This window comes from Passer montanus, unplaced genomic scaffold, assembly GCF_014805655.1.
Source record: "Passer montanus isolate IOZ18808 unplaced genomic scaffold, ASM1480565v1 scaffold136, whole genome shotgun sequence".
In the NCBI taxonomy this organism is placed as follows: domain Eukaryota; kingdom Metazoa; phylum Chordata; class Aves; order Passeriformes; family Passeridae; genus Passer; species Passer montanus.
This window is the reverse complement of record NW_024360497.1, coordinates 312,532-333,705: the sequence shown is the minus strand read 5'-3', so window position 1 is coordinate 333,705 and position 21,174 is coordinate 312,532. Positions and strand designations below refer to the sequence as shown.

The window sequence follows — 21,174 nt, the reverse complement described above, 5'->3', positions numbered from 1 at the left end:
AAAAAAACCACTGCTTGTAATATGAGCTTTTTAAAGGCAGAAGATTACTCCTACACTGTTAAAATGAGATCACGTTTGCTACAGAACTGGTAGTTTTTCTGTTTACAGATGTGTACTTATATTATCTATTTATATTCTATGGTAATGGTAAAAATGGTAAAAAGTTCTCTGAATGGATAAATACACACAATGTATTTCATTACATGTATACCAAATTGCCAAGGGGACTATTATGAATGCAACAGAAAAATGTAAACATACTTTAAGAGATAATAAATGTATTTCTAGGACTCTCTGCAGAAGTTTTAAGTTATAAGCACATTTAGAACAAACTCATCTGGAAAGCTGCAAGAAATCCTTTTCCAAATTTTTCAACTGCCAACATCATTAATAAAATACATCAGTATTTCATTAGTAAAATACATCATGGTATCTAATTCACCAAGAGAAAAATAAGAACATTCTAAAAGTACATTGTAAAAGCTTCAACAAATCTATTACAGGAGAGGCAAACACTCAGTAGAACTACAGATATGACACACCAGTGCTGTGCAGAACAAAATCACCCACTGAAAATATTCAGATTGCTACAGCAAAGGTTCAGATCTCATGGCCTGAGCTACAAAATAATAAAGAAATACTTCTCCTGCATAAATAAGTGATTAAAACTGAACACAATTGGTCAGGTTGTACCACCAGAAACCAGACAGGGTTCTGTATCTTGGCCTTTGTCCTTCCTTATAATCATTGTTGATATAGAATAAAAGGTGAAGAGAAAAATCAAAGTTCTCTAACAGAGTAAAATTAATGAGCATTGAGCTGAAAAGACTGGCCACAAAGAATTGCAGCAGGAGTTTACAGAGTACCAATACAGCATGTGAAATTTAAAGCAAATGTCAGATGAGGCACCTGGAAAGCTGCATTTTTAATACTTGCAAACGTAGGGAAAGGTTCTCATCTGACTATCAGGAATGAGCTACTCAGTGTCCAGGACATAATGCACACAGTACGTAACACTATCTCTCTATAGTGGTAATTGAAATAAAAAAAGACCATAATAAAATGGAATAAAGCATTATGCAACTGGCTAAACACAACCTGTGTCACATCCAGTGAACCTATCCTATCACAGTGACCTACTGCCATGCTAGTCAGTACTCCAAAGCATTTGCAGAAAGCATCTTTAAATGAAGTTCTGCTTGTGGGTTTTCAATCTTCTTATTTTTAAAAAATATGTATATTTCTTTATGTTACAGAATAAACAAAATATAAAATATAAAGATATGTAATGCTCTAAAAAGATAACAAAATGACATAATATATCTATTATCTATAAAAACACAGAAAGATCAAAGTTTGCTCTGAGACTAACAATGAAAATGTGCATTCAAATTTTTTCATTTTTTATTAAACAGCGGGGCAGAAGGCAATTGAAAACATGTCTTATTTCCTGCGCTTCTCAAGCTTCCCAAGTAAATTCCACCTTATACTGAGCTATGCTTCAGTTTCTAGAAAATTGGCGAATCAAACTCTTATTATCAAAATATTAGCATCAAAGGAATTCTGTTAAGCCTAGAAAATGCTTTAGTTAGGCAAGAGCTGAGAAATGAGGAGAGTCATGGCTACTTAATTAACGGGATTTGGCTACTATTAATGGCTACTAATTAATGGGATATCCCATTAATTTCTATATTTCTCTTTTGGTTTTATCCAAGTTTCTGTTCTTCTCTCTTTTTCCAGTTCCACAAAGCAAGAAGAAAGACTGAGACATTCCTATAACTATACAGGTGTTGTAGGTTAAAAAGGAAGTGATTCTTTTGGGAGGTTGTGGTCAAACCTATCAGTGCTTGGATTTGAATACTGGCACTTGGTTTGCTGAAGTTGAGAGACTGCTGCTTTTGTTGGAACTGGGCGGGGCATCCTTAAAAGGGGAATCCTAAAGGCATTTCTGGTCCATGTGCAGTGGTGAGAGCACTGGACATAGAAAGAAAAAGTCACGAGGGCAAATGTTCTCCGGGCGGTGCCACGAGTGACACGGAAACACAGGAGGTTTCAATTGTGTTTCCAGGGGAAGCCTATGGTGCAAGGGGAGACTCCTCTCTCCCTGATGGACTTGAGAGTTGATTATTTGAGGGGTGATGATGGACTCAAAAGTTGATTATCTGAGAGATGGTGACAGTGGTGATGGAAATCTGTGGTGTTATTTCATGCTGTGGAGGAAAAGGGCGGAGGAGGAGGAATGTATTTGGAGGGTTTTCATTCTTAGTTTTGTGTCTGTTCCTTTTTAGATATTGTAGTTAATAAAGTTTGTTTCCTTTATTCCTAAGTTGGAGCCTGCTTTGCTCTGCTCCTGATCACATCTCACAGAAGCCACTAGGGAAAGTGTATTTTCATGGGGACACTGGCATTGTTCCAGCCTCAAACCATGACAACAGGTAATTTTAAATCCAAAAACTGTAGCAAATAATGATCATGAACTAAAATTCAGAAGTATTTTGCACAGAAACTAGTTTTTAAATTCTTAAGAAAGCTAAGCAAACCCCACTATTTTAAAGTATTGAGAACAGACAGGTTAGGCACAAAAGGCATTTCAGATGCAGCACTCAAAACTCTATCCACGGGAGACTCTGACCTTCTCATCCAGCATGTCAGGGTGCTCCGTGAGCCAGACACAGAGGCACTGGAAAGCTGCCACGATCATGGAGTGCAGGTCCCGGGAGTGCAGCGGGGCCGGGCGGCTGCACTGGTAGACGATGTAGCTGCACACGGAGCTGATGGCGCGCTTCCGATCCGCAGGATCCACCACCACCTTCACCTGCGTCAACAAGGGCGACAGCGTGAGAATGCCTCCACAAGTATCTTGGAGAGAAAAACAGTTTTTGAAAACATTTCTAAATGCAGTTTAAAGAAACAGCAATAAACAGTTGAGCTCTTTTCTGATTACAGTTTAAAATTGCAGTAAAATTATTTAACAGTGATGGATATTGAAACTAAAAGTAAGGAAATGCTGCACTCAGGTGTGACCACATTGCATAGCTTGGTTTCAAAGGGCAGGCATGGTACCAGTGTGGCTTGGTAAGAAACCAAATGTAAGCTGAATTTGCAGTATTAAAACTTTTTTCCCCACAAATGCCTCTTCTTCAGCTCTAGCAACTAATTCTGTATCTCCAAGAACCCACTCACTGCTAACTCTCGCTTCCATAGGGCTTCATTCTGCTAACTTCCCCCTAGACATATTCTCAGCACAATAACTTTCACCACTGGTAAAAGGAACAAAAAAAGCCAACCCAGGACAAGCAGACTGATAAAAACCCCATAACCTCTTTCCCACAACTCACTGCAAAGACCTCTCTCTGGTTTTTTCCCAGCTCAGAGCTGCAGAGAGCAAAGCTCCAGATGAGAAGGTCAGGAAACAGCACAATGAGCCATGAGGACCTGCACTGTAAGGCTAAAGAACTTTCTCTCTTATTCATGGCTTGTGACTCAGCATAGGAACAGATGTATTTTTCTACTCTGTAGCACCTGACCATGCTTATCTAAGCAGGAAGGTGGATGGACTTGCTGGTGCCAGCACTGAAGCCTGGCAGCTGTACTCCACAAATGGGAGAGACAATTCAGAGCCCCAGGATTGAGCTAGAACATCCTTCAGAAGCTCTTGATCTACAGCAGAGTCCCCTCAAGATGAGTTTATGCAAGGCAGGTTTGTAAACCAGCACTCCTGCAGGAAACAAGATTTTTGACTTCTCTAAGTCCCACTGATAGCCTGGTGCTGAACAGACACAAGACAGGGGAACAGCCCCTACCTGAGAAAGGCTTTGGGACATGTCACCTCCAAAGACACATGCAGAACAAGTCCCCACAGTAGTTTTGCAGGAGGAAGTGATCTATTTTTTCCCACTTTATTGTAAAGGGGAAATATATTCCAGGGCAAGAATTACTTCAGTTGCATGAGAATTATACAAAGACTACAATATTTAATATTAATCTGGGGATACATGTGAAAAGATAATATATTTCCACATTCCCATAATCTTGGAAGAAAAAAAAAAACAACAAACCAAGAAGACCCTGGCTTAACCACACAAGCTACAGAATGCCCTGGTTCTGTATGGTACTCTATAAGATTCAATAATACACATTAATTCATTTCAGAACACCTTCAAATACATTTGTCAGTTCATGCTACTGCAGTAGAGAATAAACACCCAGTCCAATATGGCTCAGTGCTGACTTAATGTTCTCAAAACTGCCTGAGACACACATTAAAAAAGATCTGTTGAGTTCCTGAGGGATTATGACAGGAAATGCTGAATTGTCACATCAGGTTATCATGGCTGCTCTAAGTACACTTCCTATTAGCAATACACTACGTTTTATCAAGCTCTAGAAACTATTTCCAAGATGAGAGGGAAAGAGAAAAATGGTACAACAGAAGTTTCAGCTAAAAAGCATTCCCAGGCCATGTGTCCTTTGAGCCACAGTATATTTACACTGGGAGAAAATTACCTACAACAGCAGTACTGTTTCTTTTTCATTTCCAAACAGAATAGTTGCTGACAAACTCAGCCACAGAATCTGTTTTGTGGCATGATTTTCACCCAAGGCAGCAGGACCACAACCACCCTGTGAGAAGGGGCCAGAGCACACCAAGCTGCATGTCTCACCTTTGCCAGTCCAGAGAGCAGCTCCAGGGCAGCCAGAGAGATACTCATGTCCTGCCTCCACTGGGAGTTGAGCCTTTGGGTTACCAGGTGAATGCTGCGGATCAGCAATCCAGCAGCTGTATCTGTATGAAGAGCTAGGATATAACCCCAAAACCACACACCACAGGGAGGAAAAATAACTAAGCATTAGTGACAAAAAGCAAAGCACAGGCACAAGGCAAAGCAGACACAATACAGACATAAAATAAACCCTAACTATCTTGAAACTGGTTGCTGCCTTTTGCACAGGCTAACTCCCTCACGCACTCTCCAGGCATTACACAAACCCATTAGGACCAGCTAGTTCAATTTAATTTTTTTTTAAGACATTCTGAATAATCCCAGAGCTCTACTGCATTTCAGCAGCAGAATAGCCAGCTTCAGGTTTTGCTACTGTACTTAAATTGTCTGTCATGTTACATCTTTTAGTTTCTGGAAAAAAAATGCTTTGGTAGTATATATTAAACCTTAGTAGTTGTACTGAGGAACTAAGGAGAAGAACATGTCATTTCAGATATCTGTGTCAGAAGTTTACAATTCTATCCACACCTAATATTTATCAAAAGCTGCACTAGTTCAATAGACACAGATAATGAAAGAATCAGTGCTAGAGAAATGATTCTTTTTAACCTTCTGTGTCCTTGAACCTTCAACTGAAAATTAAAAATAGGTAGTGTTTTAAGTATCAGTTGTTCTCACTTCAAAATACTACGAAACATAAATACTATCTGTATTTGTTAAAACTGAAGTACACAAATTAATGTCAGAAATAAAAAAATCGGTCAATGACCAGTTATGACGAGACATGAGAACTATGACACATAAGACATATCCTTGTCAAAATTTAAATTACCTCATTTAACACTTAAGAACTATGTCCAGTGTCACACCAGGAACAGATTCAAGAGTTTACTATGGCTAAACAGTAAGAATAGACCATAATGTTTTCAATTTTCTCTTGTTTAAAGCATCCAGTGGAAACACCAATTATTTTCATAAGCTTGTTACAACCTTACCTTCTGTGCACAAGAAATTTTAAAAATCCAATAAAATGAATACACTACAAAATATATTTCAAGTTATGTCATGGTATGAAGACTGCAATTCAAATATTTAGAATATCTTTTAAATCTTACAAATGAGTATTTTTACAAGCACTTATAAATGAAAAAACACATAAATTAAACACAATTCAAATGGTGTGCAGATAACTAGCGCTTTGATAATTTCAAACAAGCAAATCCTTGGGAAAAGGGAAAGCACCAACATGTTTTTATGAATCCCTGGAATATATGAAGCCTTTCCTGATAATCTCCCTCCTCTGGCTATTTACAATACTAGATGAAAAAAAACACCACCATTTTTGGCCGGTGATGATAGAATTGTCAGTCTAGGCTACAATAGAGTAAAGGTGGTTTGTTTTCACATTTAATTGGCCAACATCAGTTAAACTGAAGATCAAAGGAGCAAATGAAATTACAGGATCTTGACAGCCAGCTTACCACACACAGATTTAGAACATGGATTTTACTACAGAGAGTCAAAAACAGACAGTTCAAGACATAGCAAAATAAAGTTAATTACTAAATTCTATTGTTACAGTGTATGACATATCGCAAGCCTTCTGCTTACTTGCTGTATAAAAGCCAGAGTCCCTGAAATGTTCTTTAAATGTGGTTTAAGAAAAGGTGCTGCAGAGGCCAGGCAAGCATTTGAAATGCTATCAAAACTAATGAAGCAATTAATTTACACTTGGTGAACATATATACCATTCTTGTTGACAGAAATGAAGTGTCTTGAAAACATAAGGTAAAGTTTGCAAACACCTTTTTCATAAGCTTTTACATTCTGATTTTGAAAAGGTTTAGGAGTCCTTTAGTAGGGTTAAGACAACCATGGAAAGGCACATGTGAATGCAGGCTTGCAGCACACAGCTGGGCTATCCCCCTTGTTTCAAACACCTGGGCACATTAATCCTTTAGCCAGAACTGGAACAGAAAAACCCAGGAAACATCAACCTGCCATACCATGCTAGGGTTTTCCAAAGAGCTATCCTTACCATAATCCCTCAGGAGGGCCTGTGCTGGCCGCTCACTGTCAGGCGTCGTGGGCTCTGTGCTGCCACCGCTTGCAGTGCTAATGCCACTGTTCGTGCGACTGTGGCTTTTGAAGAGGTTGTTCTCACCACCATTCTGCAGAGTGAAAGGCAGTTTAGAGAGATGAGAAAATTTTTTAGCTCCCCATGCTAAAAAATACAGAAGACCAAACCTCAAGATGCTACCTGAGCCCCTTTCAGTAGCAGGTAAAGTGAGGAATGCATTCTTTCTAAAGAAGCGACTTCATAAACAAAAATACTCACTGTTTCCATCTGACAGCCAATGGCTTCTAGCAGTGCTGAATCCTGAACAATATTTAACATTGCACCTGCAGAATCAGATAGAAGAAGGTAACTATGGATTACAGAAAAATTCACTACTAAAAGTTACCAACCAGCACAGAAGGTCTAATGTAGAGGTTTGCAGGTCTGTTTTATAAAATCTCTTATTAAAACACAGGACTTGCTTTGAGCTTAGCCATTTGAAGCAGATGAAAGTTGAGACAGAGAGTGCTTTCAGCTATGTTAAAAATGCTTTGAACAGAGTCTAAAAAAGACTGAGAGTGGATCTCATCATTACATACCAGTATCTTAAGGTGGGTGTCCAGAGGATGGTGTCAGACTCTGTTTGGTGGTACCCAGCAAAAGGACAAGGAGTAATACACAAACTAAAATACAAGAAGTTCTACCTCATGAGGAAAATGTTCCTTCCATGGAGGGTGGCAAAGCACTGGAAGAGGCTGCCCAGGGAGGTCATGGAGTCTACCTCTCTGAGAACATTCAAAACCCACCTGAACAAGTTCTTGTGTCACCTGCTCCTGCTGACTCTGCCTTGGCAGGGAGTTAGACTGAATGATATCCAGAGCTCTCCTTCAGCCCAAATTTTCTGTGACAGGTCTGTCAAATTTCTCAGTTTGGAAGGATCTTGGCTTCAGAGAAGGGCTGGTGTGGCTCATTTAAAAACTCAGGTTACCTGCTTGGCAGCATCACCCCCAGATGATGAGGGAAGCAATAAGGACATGGACCTGAAACTGGCTGACACTGCCACATTTGGTGGCTTCAGTTTAAATTTTCTGCCTCCTTCCCCTGTCTCATCTACCAATGAACATTTAGGAAAACAAAACTTATTCTGTGAAGGGAAATGACAGGACAAGGGGGAATGCTTTTACACAGAGAGGGCAAGGTGAGGTGGGATGGTGGCAAGAAATTCTTCCCTGTGAGGGTGGGAAGGCCCTGACACAGGCTGTCCAGAGAAGCTGTAGCTGCCCCATCCCTGGAATGGTCCAAGGCCAGGCTGGACAGGGCTTGGAGCAATCTGGTCTAGTGGAAGGTGTCCCTACCCAGGGAATGGGGGTGGAATGCATGGTGGAATAGCAGGGTGGAATGATATGAGCTTTATGTTTTTGGTTTTTTTTTTCCAACCCAAACCACTCTGATTCTATGAAATGCACCACTTGCTGCCAAACATTTATTGGCAGATGGAAACAAACCCTGCTTTTTTTGAGAAGCTGGTGGCACATGTGAGAATTTCTGACTAAACCAGTTAAATTCAGCAGGAAATAACTTCACATATGGAAACAGGAGCTTAAGAGGAGAAATGTTTCTTAGGCCAAAACCTAAGGTTTTCTCTGAAATCCATAATGATGAATCCTTCCTAAAATTACAACATTTTTGCCTACTTCCATTTCCAGTTATGACTGACTTTCTGTGCCAGAATGTGCTTTACTTTTGCTTCTACTTTTCAAGTACTACTCCACATAAAAAGAGAGAGATTAACAAAAATGTGAGGCTTTTTAAGATATTTTCATAGTATGAGGGAGATTACACATATGACAACCTACCAGTTTAAACCTTCTTCTTGCAAAGCAACATATCACTAATAACCCATATTACCCCAGACTAAGTAGACTAAGACAGACATTTCTATAATACAGTTAATAAATGAAAAAGCTGAAATAACCTAGTATCATTTGAGTGTTGTTTGGATCAGTTTCCGTTTGCAAAGCTCCTATAAGGATATTCACAAGCCTCAGCTTCAAGGACAGGAATGTTACTGGTTTATCGTATGCTGAGCTTTCGTCATTGCTGAATTTCCCTTCCAGGACAACCTGAAGAAAAAATACACTTAGTTCAGTATCAATTAAAGATCATGTCAGCAGGGTTTCAAAATCCAACATTCATAGCACACACTGCTACCGACACCCTGTAATATGGTCTTACTCTTTCACGTTCACTGGAGACGTTCTGGTGCTAAAGAAAATACTCAATAAAACCCACAACACATCCAAATCCCACTCCCAGGGAAAGAAAAATAGAACACAAAACACAGTGATAAATATACTACCTCAGACTTTATGGTTCCAAAATGATGAGGGAGAGGCAACAGAGATAGCAAGATGTTAATGGAAGCTCTTCTTAGCTCTGTGGGATTTACATAGATTTTAAACTTCGAGAGTTCCCTGCAAATCAAAGCATCAGACAGTTAATCAACTTTTCATAAAATCTGGAGCTGAACGCAACTAAGTTAATATCAAATGTGCACCCACTCAATGGTCTTAAGTAATTTGCAGTATGTAATGTAGCTGTTTCTTTCTAAGACCTATCCAAAAGAAGCAGCGGCTCATATTTAAGCCCAGGAGATAAATAATGCTTTTTGTCTAAATGCCCACCATCAAAACGAAACATAGTACCAAGACATAACACATACATTGAAAAAGGCATGCAGAGACTACTATTAAGTGCCTAACTTAGCAAAACATTCAGAAATCTATAAAGCTCTGATAAGAACCTACTCCATCAGTCTAAATTACCAACTTTCCCATTTAATGACGCATAAGATTACTGACTTATTGAATACACTGCAACAACAGCCACTAATTAATATCTTGTGAAAGTTCACTTTAAAATCAATAGGCTTTCAATACATTTTTTACAAATTTCAATATATTCTCCTATTCTTAAAGGCACTGCTTTGCATCAATTAATATGCAGCTAATTTCTATTTCATTTAAAATAAGCACTGTTATTGCTTTAAAGAAAACTGCATTAAATAAAACTGAAAATTTGAGCTTACACAGTGTTGCTACTATCACCATTGAATACACACAGTGGGCCCCACACTGAAGAATTCCTTTGGTGAAATTTTGCAGGAATGACAAAAGACAAACACCTCCCAACATCTCTGATAATGTTTATATGGAAATGGCAATTTACCTGTCAGGTAAAATTGTCTCCAGAGCTGAAATGAAGTAGGGAACCACAACATCAATTCCTTTCAGGTCACAGCAGAATAGAGGAGGGGAGTTTAAAATAACACTGGCAAGAACCGGGTGGCAAACGAAATCTGCTATCTGCAAACCCTGAATTAAAAGCATGTAAAATCTGACAAAGAAAGATAAGATTTAATTATTTGCACATAAAATCATCTGAATCCCACATGATTCTGTAGCCACTATTTGATCTTGTCTACATAAAATAGAGTAAGTTTCAAAAACAGAACTAGGAAACGTTGATATAAACCTCCTACATTACTTAAGCACAGGCAAGCACACCTGACCAGCTTAATAAACCCTCACAAATGACAGGTGTTTCATACAAAAAGCCAGTGCAGCACAGTTTTACTGAAACCTTTGACTTGTTGCAACACCCTGACTTGGAGCTGAGTAAGCACAACCAGCTGGTTACTAACAATGGATCACCTGCTCTCCACTACTCCCTTCCCAAGTAAGGGTGGGAGCAAGACCTTGATTTTAACTCCCCAATATGAAAAATACTATGAAATCTTGGCGGAGGCAGTGGACAGAACAATGGACAGGACGTCCGGACAAGGCACACTGATCAGCAATTTGGAAAACGAGACCAATCTTAACCATCATAACCACTTCAAATGAAAAAGCAAGGGGAAAAACCCAGCTACCCAGTTAGTTTCTTTTGCAGGTTCTTGTTAGAGAACATGTATACCCTCTTAATTGTTTCAAAGGTCTTGCAGACACAGAGAAATCCCACTGACTGGCCAAGAGAAATATGAACTATCTATACAAAAAATACTACAATATCCAAGAAATAAAATTTTTCAGTCTTCTTGGAAGTTTTAATGCCATCTGGGACAAATGTACTTGAAAAGTTTGAGAGAATCGTGATTTAAAACTGATTCTCTGCCTCTAGCATTTGATACTTTACATAACAAAAATTTGTGAAAAAGGCATACTACGACAGGCAATACTGCTTCATTTTCTCAGAAGTAAAACTGAACACAGAGGTAGTTCAAACATAAATTTCAAATAAGGTTTCAAATAATGTGATATTACTGCATTTCAGTACTCAGAGGTTGAAAAAAAAGCAACTACAAAAATCAAACCCAGTGATGTGGTATTTGACAGCACAAGAATCTTTACGGTCTAATAAAGTATACAAAGTCTTATGCCTGCACACTTATTTTTTCCATCTGAACAATATTCAGTGACAAACTCAACAAAAATAAAAATACAGGAGGCAAGAAAGTGCCAAAGAAAATGTTCCTTCCAGCTTGAGGCACTTTAAGGTACTCTCCTTCAACCGAAATCTGAAGAAAACCTTCAGTGAAAAGCAGCATCATGAAAATGTGAGAGGAAAACAGTGCTGGGTTTAGCCAGGAATCCCACCTCCAGCCTCTGAAGGCCAGCTAGGTGTTTTTAAACTGGCAACACAGGATTCAGACAGCAAGTAAATGCTATTCAATGGAATTAGTCTGCATCATAAAGTTACACCAATAAAGCAACTGGAAGATAGGTTAGTACCGGGATAGGTAAGCTGGTAATATTTCCTCCCCAGTCTTCTTGCTACAAAATATCCTACACAGTGTCCCGCATGCCTCTGCCCTTCCTGCTTCATAGTTGTCTGGGAATTCACTTGCATCAAACATGGGGTTGGAAGCCATAGTGTCAGTGGACATTTGGGATCCTTTCCGGCGGAATTCCACACTAGCCTGCGTTGCTAGAGCTGGGAAGAGAAAAAACAGCGTTTCACTGTACGTGATAATGTACAGAATAGGCTCATGGGATCCTGGACACAAAGATCAAGTCCAATTTAGTAGTTAACATGAAGCTATTAATTCACTGCATTTGAGCCAGTGCCTCTGTTCAGGAAATATTTGTGGGTGTACCTAACTTGCTTACTTGATAAGGATGACAACAACTGACCTTCATATCCTAGAGACTGTCCCAACTTTTTGCTGGGAAGAGAGTGCTTATATCCAATACTAGTTTCCTACCCTCTCTCAAAGGGCAAGGATCTGCCTCACCTGTTTCTGGTCCCCACAAAAATGAAATGCCACCTTCTCTTGCTCCCTTAAAAAACAAAAAAAAAATTTCAACGGTGCCATTACTATTGACCTCCAAGGAAGTGCTTCACTTCCAGTTGGCCAACTCATGCTGCCCTGAATACCAAGTGGCTTTCATCCAGTTTTGTTGTACAAACATACTTATTTAAAAAAAATAAAAACATTTTAATGCTCCATATGACAAAGAGTTGTGGAATCCCATTCTCCTAATGTGGTCTCTTTCCTCACATGACCACTAAAACTGCCAAATAAATAAGAGAGTCTCCATAGAGCAGCTACCATGGGCTGGCCATCTCCTGCTCCCTTATCCTACAAGAAGCTCTATGAACCTCTCAGAAGGGCCTGACCTGGTTCTGCCCAGCTCTGTGCTCCCTCCCTGCAGGCCAGTTCTGTCAGCCCACACCACTCCAATCCATGTCCTTCTGGAGAGATTTCTGGTCTCCCTTTCACACACCAGCATTTTGTGGATATGAGACCACTTCTCTGTTGGCTACATCCCTTCTTCCAAGATAGCTACCAAAACAAAATACATACTGCACTCAATGTGATTCTTTTTTTCATTTTTTCCCCTCTTCCTTGGACAGCCTTGCTCTAAGATTACTAACATCTTAAAGAGTGTGTCCTTGTTCTTAGCTAAGACTACATGGATTTCCAAAACTTTTATAGACTACAAAAGCAAAGAGCAGACAATATGCACGCCTGACATAACGACACCTATGTGTTTCTACCAGCAAAAGAGAACTTCTCCTGTCTTAGCTCTGGGACACTGGGGAACAGCAGGTTCACAGTCAGCCTTGCAAACAAAGGCATGTTAACATTTTAGCAGTTGGAATACCTGATAATTTACAGATAGGGTGATTTTTTGTGTTGTTTTAAAGGAAATGTCTTAATGACAAGTACCTACTCCTAATTTTTTGTTCTCAAATTTATCATTTAACCTATGTTTACCTCATAAATTTTCATTGACGTTAAATAGAAAATAAGTACAAATCTTTATGCATCTTCCCATGAGCCATTTTTTGTCCTAAATAAGCTATCCAGCAATATACTGTAGTTGGAAAAAAACACTACATGCACAATGCATACAAATCAAACACCAGGTCTGTAAAATAAGCTTTAAGTAAAAAAAACATGGTTAGTGCAAAGTCCTGAAATTCATGACATGATCACAGACTAAAGTACAGAAAAGATGGGTCTGATTCAGGCAGATTAATTTGCTTTTGCCAACAATCCTCCCCATTCAAAAACACACACAAAAAATTACTTGTCTTTTTCAAGTAAAAGTGCAAAAGCTACAAGAGACAATGAGAATGAATTTACAAATAAAACATGGGATTATGGAAAAAGAAAAGCATGACCGTAATTAAGGAAAAGCTACTGGTTCCTACTTACAAGATTTATAAGAAAGAAGAATTTGGATAAAAGATGCTGCAAGATAATAGAAATAAAATGGAAACAAATCAAAGGACAGCAGTAGTTATAAAATACTTTTAAGATGGTGAAATTGTAATATAAGTTAAGAAGCTTTTAGCTTTCTAAAAAGTAGATTAAAAGCTTTATGATACAGCAAGCTTGTTAAACACATAGGAAATTGGCATACAGGTCCAAAATTATGGTTTTGAAAGTACCATGCAAAACAATGAACAAAAAGTTACAAAATACGACTAAAATTTAGAGCTGTTCATATCAACATACACCAGTCCTTTAACAGAAGGTATTAACCCTTCTCAGCTCACAGACCTGCCCCCATGTGGCAATGCACATGGAGCACACACCAGGCTATCCTAAGGCTCCTCTGAAATGGGGTATGTCTCGCAGAGGGAAAACTACTTACCTGCAACCTCCTCACAGCAGCACTCCTCCTTCCAAACCGGGAGTTCTCAACAGTAGTACAGCTCCTATTTCTCTAAGCCAAGTTGCTAACAGCCAGAACATCTGAGCATACCTCCCCTGACCACCAGCTTCATTAACAATCTTCCAAAGCAGAAACAAAAGGTAGAACACTCCCAGAAACATTAACATCTCAAACAACACCCAGAGAAAGAAGAGAGTAACTCCAGCAGCCAGGCACCACCCACCATCTGCGGAGAGCTATTTTGAACAGGCAGGGTGAGACCTGTAACCAAGCCCCTCAGCAGCACTCACTATGACCCCGACAGGGCTGCTTAGACTTTTCTTCTAGAGCCCCAGAAACATTCTGTGGGACATTAATGACAGTAGCGCCAGAAGAGGTGAGGGCAATGATGTACCCAAGGCTCTACAACTGCAAACAGCCCCAGGGTGATAGCAGCAAGCCCTGAGGTGTGTCCTTCAGCTGCTATAAACTGCAGAGTTGACATTCTTCAGGTACAAGGATTGAGAATGAGCCTAAGAGATTGGGAGATTCAATTACTGAAATGCTGGCACAAAGTGCTGGTGAGCCTCTTCCCACTCTGAGAGGCTGAGGACAGTAGGTAGCAGTAGCATGCAACATACAGCCAAGCTTGTCTGAAACACATCCTGCCACTGAACCTGCCCTAGCAGATACACACCCCAAACTGTCATTCTTGGGTTAACCTCATAGAGGCTCTGAAGCCAATTTCTTATGAAAGTGTTATCTATCATAGGCATCTATTTATCCCACACTATCAGCTACATAAATGCCACACACCTATCTAATTCTAACAACTACATCGGCAGCACCCAGCTGCTTTCAGAACACCTACGCATCTTCCAACCGGCCATTTTTACTCTCTCACCACAACACAGTGATGTTTATCAGCTGCCCACCAAAAAGCTTCACCATTAAAGTCTGTGTGCAAAAACTAAAACCTGATAAGAACACTCAAGACCCAAAAGCATCACGCCAATGATGGTAAGATCATTGCTTTGCTTCACAATCCAAACAATGACATAGGACTACTTTGAAGGACACATCTCAAAGAGCAAAGAGGACAACTACTTTCCAGGTGATAACCTCCACCAGCAGCCAACTGTATACAGATTACTTCCAGCTAATTTTGAGAGAGAACAATTCTCTCTTCCCAAAGACAGACAAAACTAGAACAACCACAAATGTGGAATACCTAGAGTTTTCCAAACAAGAGTTCACGCATGAGATGACAGAAAATTGAAAATCCGTGAAGCAGCAGTTAACCTGACAGAATCAGGGGAGTTGAGGCTGAAGGAGCCTCTGGAGATAGTCAGCCCTCCCCTGCAAAGCAGGGCCAAGTAGGACAAGTTCAGTTACCCTTCTATACATTTAGATAGTTTTTCATCTCAAGACTTACAAAAAGCTTGACATTTTTCCCCCCATCATTTTTCATTACTTCCTTCCTGGAGGTTAAAGAGTTCCAGTGGGAAAAGGTGAGATCCTGGGACAAAGAAAAAAGGAAGGGTAGAGGGGTACTCATTCACATCAGCCTTGATCAAGTGCACTTCATTACCTAGAGCTCATCAAAAAGGTGTGCTGTAAGATGGAACAAGGACAATGTGTGTCAGCAGGATTTGTTTAAAGAACCAAACTAAATTCTGAACTAGAGCTTAAGACCACAGCTCATCCACAGGGCCCCTGGAAGGCACTGTACTGAGTTCATGAATCTCTCTTTGGTAATCACATCATAGGGATTCTCACAGAGATTGTGCCATGCAGTAGAAGAGAAGAGAGAAACACAAACTAAAAAAATGTAGCATTCCAAAAGTGTCCCAGGGCACACTCTACAAGACCAAGGAGCAAGTTGTAATACTTTTGCAAAATGGTTCTCAGTCCTCCAGCCAGTAATGAAACAAATTCTTAACTGCACAGCATTGAAACAAAGCAAATATTAGAAGGGTTTAAAGCTGATGAGTTCTTACACAGCTGCAGTTCCAGACCTAAAAAAAATAGTGTGTGTGGGCCAGTGGAAGACAATATTACACAGCAAAGCTTATTTTAAGTGCAGATAATTCCCAATCAAAACATTTAAAGCCCTCATGAAAAAAACAGTGCTTCTTGAGGCTAATGCTAAAATTATCAACAGCACTGTCAGACAAGGTAAAAATATTCCAGCTAGTAGTTGAAGTCATGGCCACAAAGGATAGCAGATGGACCAAGACATAAAGGAATAGCCAAACTGCAGCTGTAAAGCATCAGATTTATTCTGGACATCTTTCCTAAGGGTAGAGACTGTGGCAGCTAACCATCCCTTCTCTGCTGGCCCTCCTCCTCCATGATACATCTACATTGGGCAGCAGGAGCAGCTGGATGGGTACAATGTGCAGATCTGATTGTTACTGATGGGTCCCACTACTGCGATGGTGGGGCCCTAATACAAACCCCTCCTGGCCCACCTCGTCAGCCAGCATAGCACCTCCTGCCTTAAGCTCTTCAGGGAGGAAAAGATTTCACTTGGAGGCATCAGGCATCACAGGTCAGATTTCCAGAATAAAAGCTTTATGATGTGGATTTAAACCTAATTCAAAAGACACTGATGCTTCAAGTCAGCAGAAACTCCAGAGGCCTGGCCCTTTACACGTCTTGGTCATTTTCCCACCTTAAGCAGAGGCTGAGCAAAATAAATCAGGCAATCAGAGTTGGGGCCTCTCTGCAGTGTTTCAGAAGTAGGGATCCACACTCAGTTCTCTCTCCTTCAGCCAGCCCACCTTGGCACTACCCTGATCAGCGACCTTACATAGCAGTAACAACACCCTGCAAGGTCACTGATCAGGGTGTTTTACTTGATTAAATTCCTGTAAGTTAATTCTGTCTTCCAAATTGCTAAAAAAGCAGAAAACGACACAGCCAGGTTCCTATGAATCCACCAATATCACTGTGTCAGAACCACTGCTGCTTATACAGAGCAGATCATGTGATGTGCAAAGACTGGTCTCGCTACAGACAGCTTGGAAGAGCACAGAGGAGGAACAGAACTAACTCAATTCTGAACAGCTGTCTCCAGTTCTCAGAAAGCCAGTAAATATCCCTGTAAGACTGTAAGACAAAAATTTTCTGACTGCTATTAAGTGATTTAAGACATTGCATATATGAACAGAAGGCCTTGTAACCCCTACAAGGAAAATTAAGCCTTTGGATTCCAGATGACTGTGTACTTCTGCCAGCATAACGGCACCTCTGTTTACAGCTGACACTTCTGCATAAGCACCTCTAAGCTGACATCCTTCCTTTACAAGTTAAGAATTTAATTAAAATTGCTCAAAAAAGAGGTTATGTCAAAATTAAAATAATCTACTCAATCTGAAAAGCACTAAATGTAGTAATACATTAAATGCATCTGCAACCCAACACACCCTCAAAGGATGCCTTGCTCCCTCCTAAGCTCAGCTGTTTCCCTAGTCATGAGTCACAGGCCTTTCACAAAGAGGTTCTGAACTCCTACCACAGACACCCACAAAGAACGAGTTCAAAAGATTATCTGCCACATACCTATAAACACCTTTAGAAGATCCCAAATCCTAAGTTTTCACACAGGAATTTGACACAATAAACAAGGAAGATCACCAGTTTAACTGGTGCTGCCAAGTCCCACTATACATCCAGCTTGGTATAACAAATGTTTTTCCCCTATTTTTCTTAGGCCAGTGAGTTACTGACAGACTGATTAATAGATCTCTTTGAAAAGTTAGCAGACATGCAAAACACACAAGGAACAGGAAAACTGCAAGGAGTGAGAAAGATTATTATTTTCTGAATATTATCACCAAAAGTAAGATGAAAGCAAAAAAGCCTCTCTGAGCAGAGCACTAATTCTGTTATGACATCTCAAAACATCTAACCTCTGCAGCTGAGCAAAGCACAGGAGACAAAAGTTTGGCAGTTAAGGGTTGAAGATAACGAAGATATGAAGTCATTAAGGGAAACACACAGCAATCTGAACTGATAGGCAACAACTTCACTAGCTATTTTAAGGACTCCTGTTTCCATAACACTCTACAAAACCAAAAAGTACTGCTTTGTGCACTAGGTGGAGCAATGTAGGACAATTTTTCAAATATTAAAGAGTTGATATAAATAGTTGCTATTAATCATAGATACTCAAGCAGATTTCAAACTAAGAAGTGGACTCCTACCATATGATTTCCTCCATTTAATAGCATTTTCCCCAGTATCATAATTGGAAATGCCATGCTTGTTAGAGCAAAGGAGTATTTAATAGTAAAAAAGTGGACTTTTTTGAAACTTTGAAATCCCCAAACAGCTGCTCAGCTAATAGCAGATGCTGGCTCAGCTCAAGGAATTAATTACAACAGAGCACTTCAGGGTTTACTTTTTTTGGATTACGCCTGTGTTAATCTTGCAGGTAGGAAATGTCAAGAAAACAAGGAAAAAAGTGTACATATATTTTTTGTAATATTTACCTGTCATGCTGCTGTCTCTGTTTATTCCATTATGAAGTTTACAGTGAACAAATGCTGCATCAAATAACCATGATCCAAAGAGGTTCAAGATGCTGTTAACCTTTGGCCTGCGAGGAGCTGGAAGTGGCCGAGGCTCAGAGCTTGTCTGGTTTGGGCTAGAAAGTGGAGAAGTAGAAGAGGGTTGGTGCTGCACTTTTGAAGCATGTGCAGTAGTTACCTGTTTGAACAGAAGAACAGATCAGCTCCTAGAATCAAGGAAATTAGTTCCTCTAACTGAGGAAACAATCCAAAGGGTCAGCTACTCCAACACAGAGTATGAAATCTTACAGTGCTGGTTTTCATCGTCACTTTGTTCACAGTCACTGCCCGATGCCTCCGGTTGTGGGGTGGAGTGGTGTTGGTAGCAGTGTTCTGGGGCATGCTCAGCCTGTTCACCGGTGTGGGTGGTGCACTGTCTGACCGGGGTCGGGAGATGCCTGTAAGGCCAGGAATAAAGCAGGCTTTCAGCAAGAATTCCATGGGCTCACAGAGAGCAGGCCATTAGTAAGCATAGGAGCCTTTGGTCAATAGCCATGCCTGCCCCGTTCCCCAAAACGGCAGCAGCAACAAAAATGCCCCTCCCTATTTTACTATTAGCAGAAATAAATACATACGCAAATGAAAACAGAAATTACATCAGATAAACAATTGATTAAACACCAAAGGACCCCATACCTTAAGGCTGTGGGAAATGGCAGATGGGAAGAATCAGTCTAGAAGCAGGCAGAGGGAAAGGAGCAAGGTTCACTTGCCAAAGACAATTTCACAGCTCACTTCTGCCAAAATTCAGGTGCCTCTCACCTTTGCCTTTCCTTCCCAGTCACAACTCCCACACCTTTTTCTGAGACATCTCTAAGATGTCTGGCCCTTAGAGCCACCTTAGCTCACTAAATTAAGATGAAACCCAAACCCATCCACCACACAGCTTTCTGCTTGGTTTGAGCTGAATCAGCTGCTGAACAGTCAAATACTAAGGGAGTACACAAGACAGAGTAACAAAGCAGAGCAAGCTGTAATTTTTCTGGCAGCAGCAGGACATTAGACCAGTTTTTAATCCAGCTTCAGGGAAATTCATGGTGTACAGAGCTTTCCCATCAGAATCAGAAGCAACTCAATGTCTGAAAAACTTGATGTGACAAATACAATTTTTTGCCCATTTTAATTAATTCCAACAACCTTGTGCCCCATGTGAAAAATGAAGTGGGGAACCACAGTGTGCTTAAGATGTTGATACAGATTTTTTTTTGACCAAGTTAATTAAAGCACCCAAGTACTTTTCATAACGCATTACAGAACAATTTGCACCTGGTAAATCATCAGTGTTACAGCCTAGGCAGAGTATGCACTATGAAACCTATTGTTTTGGTACATTTGGCTGGAAAAGAGGATGTACTATTTTGCCAAACACATCATGTAGGTACCAGGGAGAGCAAGATAAAACCCAATGTTTTAGTACTCATGACAGAAGGTAATGAGCTCTCCCACCAGCCTTCACTGAAGATCTTTCTGCAGCTCCCAATTCTTCCTGAACACACTCTCCCAATCTATACCTACAGCCTGAATTTAATTTTTCACTAAGAAATCTCCTGTGCTCCAATGCACTGTAATCTCCATCTCGGCACTCCAGATAGGTCATTATCACTCTGCGTGCTTTATCTTGTGACAAGATCTTCCGAAGTCTTAAGTGTCTGATTCATAAAACCACAGAATAGTTTGGGTTCAAAGGGATCTTGAAAACCCTCCATTCCATCCCCAGCCACAAGCAGGGACACCTCCCACTAAACCATGTTCTTCCAAGTCCAGTCCAACCCGACCTTGGACACTTCCAGGGATCCAGGGACAGCCACAGCTCCTCTGGGCAATGTGTGCCAGGGCCTCATGAACCTTCACAGGGAAGAATTTCTTCCCAATATCCAGTGTAACCCTGCGCTCTGTGCCACTACAGCCTGCTCTTCTCCAGGCTGATGGTCTCATTCCACCGGCAGGCTTTTTTCTAATACTATTTACATATCTGCTCTAGTCTCCTGCAATCTCTCATCAGCTCACACTTATGGCAGATGACATTTGCATCCACATATTTAACCAGAAAAGCAGCTGGAGGCAGGCAGCTCTTCTGAGTTTACAATACCATGTATTCCCCGAAGAACTTTCAGTAAGTCTGAAGCACACTAAATATAATGCTTTAAATTTCAGGTACTCCATCCTGTCACTTAAAACCAGCCAGCTAGATTTACTCAGCTACCAGCAAACACACAACAAAGAAACACAACTTTTCTACTCAGCAGTGGCAGTAATCCACTAACCATAAACGAAGGGGAACTTCGCAAAGATCTGAATATGACAGTCCAAATTCAACACCTCATAAAACAGGCACACAGCAGTTGCCACAAAGATTAGAAACATGGTGGTGAGTGCTCACAATGTGCTAAAGCATAGCACTTGCATTGGTGATTAGATGGATAGAGAAAAGAAGCCTTGTTTGGGAAAGAGGTCCCTGGTTTTGTTTTGTGTTACACTTCTGATTTGTTTTGCATCTGAAACTAAGGCCATCTACAACTTCATGCATTCAAATGTTACTGCTGTGTGTACAGATTTTTTTTAGAAGTGATCTCAAGTCTCCTCCTCATCAATTCCAGGATTTCCTTCAAAAGATGAGTTGTTATTCATGTATTTATGGAGAAAATAGA

The 21,174-nt window shown here is 40.3% G+C and overlaps 1 protein-coding gene across 5 annotated transcripts in view; it reads right to left on the bottom strand.

Annotated features, from left to right (window-relative positions):
- RALGAPB (Ral GTPase activating protein non-catalytic subunit beta) overlaps nucleotides 1–21,174 on the bottom strand; it is a 63,060-nt gene that overhangs the window by 22,565 nt on the left and 19,321 nt on the right. For 2 of the 5 annotated variants that reach the window (XM_039699511.1, XM_039699506.1), the window contains exons 8-18: nucleotides 18,776–18,924; nucleotides 18,449–18,665; nucleotides 13,508–13,543; nucleotides 11,574–11,775; nucleotides 10,012–10,179; nucleotides 9,143–9,257; nucleotides 8,759–8,906; nucleotides 7,063–7,127; nucleotides 6,763–6,895; nucleotides 4,665–4,798; nucleotides 2,633–2,815 (exon numbers count right to left, since the gene is read on the bottom strand). In XM_039699511.1, coding sequence (XP_039555445.1) covers nucleotides 2,633–2,815; nucleotides 4,665–4,798; nucleotides 6,763–6,895; nucleotides 7,063–7,127; nucleotides 8,759–8,906; nucleotides 9,143–9,257; nucleotides 10,012–10,179; nucleotides 11,574–11,775; nucleotides 13,508–13,543; nucleotides 18,449–18,665; nucleotides 18,776–18,924 — 1,550 coding nt within the window. The remainder of the gene's footprint in view (nucleotides 1–2,632; nucleotides 2,816–4,664; nucleotides 4,799–6,762; nucleotides 6,896–7,062; nucleotides 7,128–8,758; nucleotides 8,907–9,142; nucleotides 9,258–10,011; nucleotides 10,180–11,573; nucleotides 11,776–13,507; nucleotides 13,544–18,448; nucleotides 18,666–18,775; nucleotides 18,925–21,174) is intronic. The other 3 variants (XM_039699507.1, XM_039699509.1, XM_039699510.1) reach the window with 3 other exon arrangements.